Genomic DNA, 3,354 nt, shown 5'->3' on the forward strand with positions numbered 1-3,354 from the left:
CTGCAATTTTTAAAAGATCTAAAAGTTATTTATAACAATGTCTTGCAAGTAAGGTAAATGGTTTAGCTGAGAAATATTTCCTTTGGTCCACTAAGGAGTAATACTTCCCAATTATTTTCTCTGTACCTTGTAATGTCTAGAGGAGCTTCTTAGAGGAGTTTTCAAAGAAGATACTAGATTTGGAAACTAAATGTACAACCTTATTTTCGAATACGTTTTCTATATGGTTTTGTAAAAAATATGCATTTGTAACTAATGATTTCAAAATCATTAAAATCTTGGCTTGGTGCCCATAGCTCACTGGGCAGGGTGCTGGCCACATACCTTGAGGCTGGTGGGTTTGAACCTGGCCTGAGCCAGCTAAACAACAATGACAACTGCAACAAAAAAATAGCAGGGTGCTGTGGCAGGTGCCTGTGGTCCCAGCTAGTTGGGAGGCTGAGGCAAGAGACTTGCTTAAGCCTAAGAGTTGGAAGTTGCTGCGAGCTGTGGTGCCACAGCACTCTATTGAGGGTGACATAGTGAGACACTGTCTCAAAAAAAATCATTAAATCTGATAAATTGTCACTTGTGTAACATATAATCAAAAATATTTTTATATGCTAAACAATAATTAAATATTAGTTCCAATATATTCTCTAATGAAACTATCATAGGATATGGAGTAAGCATATTTGAGCTCAAGGATTTTATACACATTCTATGATTTAGTTATTTAACCTTTTGATCTTCCATTTTTTTAAAAAATAAGGACATTGGATATCAGGTTTTTTTTTTTTTTTTTTTGCAGTTTATGGCTAGGGCTGGGTTTGAACCCACCACCTCCACTTTAAGGGGCCGGCGCCTTACTCCTTGAGCCACAGGCACTGCCAGGATATCAGTTTTATAAAGTTGTAACCATGTGAGGACATTAAAAAATTCACAAAGGTTTACATACAATAATTTTTACAATCACTGACAACTTATACTCAACAGAAGAAACCTAATACATTTTAAAACCTTATATATATCAAGTGAATGTGAAGACAGTTTTGGGAAGATAATCTTTCTAAATTACATTCCACACCATTCTGCATACCAGTAGGCAATAATGTTTAAGTGTGCAGGCTCATTATGTGACTCTGTAATTAGAAAAGGAATTGTTTTTTATTTGTGGCAAAATAAGAGAGGTCTCATCTAAATGCTGTCTTTTTCTTCAAAGACCTTTTGGTATGTTTGAAAGAACTATGATTTGACTCTAGACAAATTCAGATCTGAAACTTTATGTTCTTTATCTGTAAAATAGGAATAATCATAATGATACCTGCCTTACGAAAGTGCAGGGGAGTTGAGAGGTATGAAGAAGGCTGTAATGAAAGATAAAATTGTAAAGATCATGATGCAAACACATTCTTCATATTAGATCATTTATTATGTGAAATGGCATTCCTGTTTAATAGCATTCTAATAGCATTTTTCACCTCCACATTCCTCACTGTGTAGATAATTGGATTTAACATGGGAGTGACAAGCGTATAAAACACTGCTACGGCTTTGTCCATCGGAAAGGTGGCTACTGGTCTCAGGTACATAAAAATACAGGGCACAAAGAATAAAAAGACCACTGTGATGTGGGAGCCACAGGTAGAAAGGGCCTTTTTCCTCCCCACAGAGCTGTGAGTCTTCAAGGAGCACAGGATGACCACATAGGATATCAACAATGTTATGAAGGTGATCATAGAGGTCACTCCACCATTGGCAGCAAGAAAGAGACCCACAAAAAAAGTGTCAGTGCAGGCCAGTTGCAGCAGGGGGAAAATGTCACACATGAAGTGATTCAAGATGTTGGAGCCACAGAATGGGAGCCATAATGTCACTAGAATCTGCCCAATAGAGTGGAGGAAGCCCACGGTCCAGCATACCCCCACCAGAATGCAGCAGATGCGGTGGCTCATGAGGGTCACATAGTGCAGAGGTCTACAGATGGCCACGTAGCGGTCATAGGCCATGACCAGAAGTAGGATAATCTCTGAGCCACCTAAGAAATGTTCAATAAAGAGCTGTGTCAGGCAGCCATTGAGGGAGATGGCTTTTGTGTCAGAGAGCAAATCCGCCAGCATTTTAGGGAGTATGGAGGAGGAATAGCAGGCATCTATCAAAGATAAGAAAGCCAGGAAGAAACACATCGGGGAGTCCAAGGTCTGGCTACAGACTATGGTCAGCACAAGGAGCAGGTTTCCCAGGACAGTGACGAGGTAGATGACAAGTAACACCAAAAATAGAATTCTCTCCATCTGAGGATTTTGTGTGAGCCCCGTTAGTATGAATTCAGTCACATTCATTTCATCTTCTTTTATTTCAGTGTTGATGACAAATTCATAAGTGGTAGATTACCCTGTAAAAATAAGATTCTTAATAGCAAACGTGATGACCACTATCTATTTTGGATTTTCAGATAAGCCAAACATATTTTGATGATAAGTGTATCAGCTATTTTCTTTGATGGTTTGTTAGAAAAGAAGAAACATGCTACTCTTTCTATTTTATCAAAAGTGTTGGCTATCGGCAGTTAAGTTTTGGGTAAGTCAAAAGGTATTTGTGGAGTTTTAACTATATGGAGGCTACCACCATACATAAACTCCCATCTTTGTTTCACAGTCAATTGTAATTAGACATAATTATTTTGTTCTTTTAATATGAATATATTTTATTTAAAATTATCTATACTTCTTTTGATATATAATGGCCAAAAATATTTACCTTTTGCCAGAAAAAAAAATAATGTAAAAGACTTTTAAATGTAAGATAAAAATCACGAGGTATCTTCAATCTATGTGTTGTCCGTACCACTCTAGGGTTATATAATTCTATGGATTTTATATCTTTGCCTGTCTTTGAGCTATTTTACAAGTCTTTAAATTGTAGAGAACTGACAATAATGCAAATAATTCTCGTTTGTAGAGTTGCAAATGTTTTCTGGGGGAGGTTCAATTGACTTCCCTGACCTTTGCATATAAAGCCCATTTTCCATTTATTTCTAAATTTTTACACTATTTGATTGAACAATGTAAGTGTGGTATATTGAATTCTCTCGCAGGACTGGTTTCAACTGTACTAATCTTACTAGTTCCATCATTCATGAGACAATGATGTATTTGCCATGTGTTCATTTTGTACATGTTATGAGAGTCATGATTTTACTTCTTCTTTTGGAAAGTTCTTTTACATTTTAATTTCTTTCTTTCTTTCTTTTTTTTTTTTTTTTTTTTGCAGTTTTGGCCAGGGCTAGGCTTGAACCCCGCCATCCCCGGTATATGGGGCCAGTGCTTTACCCCTTGAGCTACAGGCGCCTCCCATTCTTTTACCTTTTTAATA

General features: G+C 36.9%; 1 protein-coding gene across 1 annotated transcript; it reads right to left on the reverse strand.

Annotated features, from left to right (window-relative positions):
• Nucleotides 1–1,403: 1,403 nt before the first annotated feature.
• On the reverse strand, nt 1,404–2,360 carry LOC100957084 (olfactory receptor 140-like; the record flags this gene model as incomplete). The annotated part of the gene is made up of 1 exon (XM_012813131.2): nt 1,404–2,360. A coding segment is annotated over one exon (957 nt), but the record flags the coding sequence as incomplete, so codon positions are not given.
• Nucleotides 2,361–3,354: the final 994 nt, after the last annotated feature.

Source organism: Otolemur garnettii, unplaced genomic scaffold (genome assembly GCF_000181295.1).
Source record: "Otolemur garnettii isolate 467f Iridium unplaced genomic scaffold, OtoGar3 scaffold00247, whole genome shotgun sequence".
In the NCBI taxonomy this organism is placed as follows: Eukaryota; Metazoa; Chordata; class Mammalia; order Primates; family Galagidae; genus Otolemur; species Otolemur garnettii.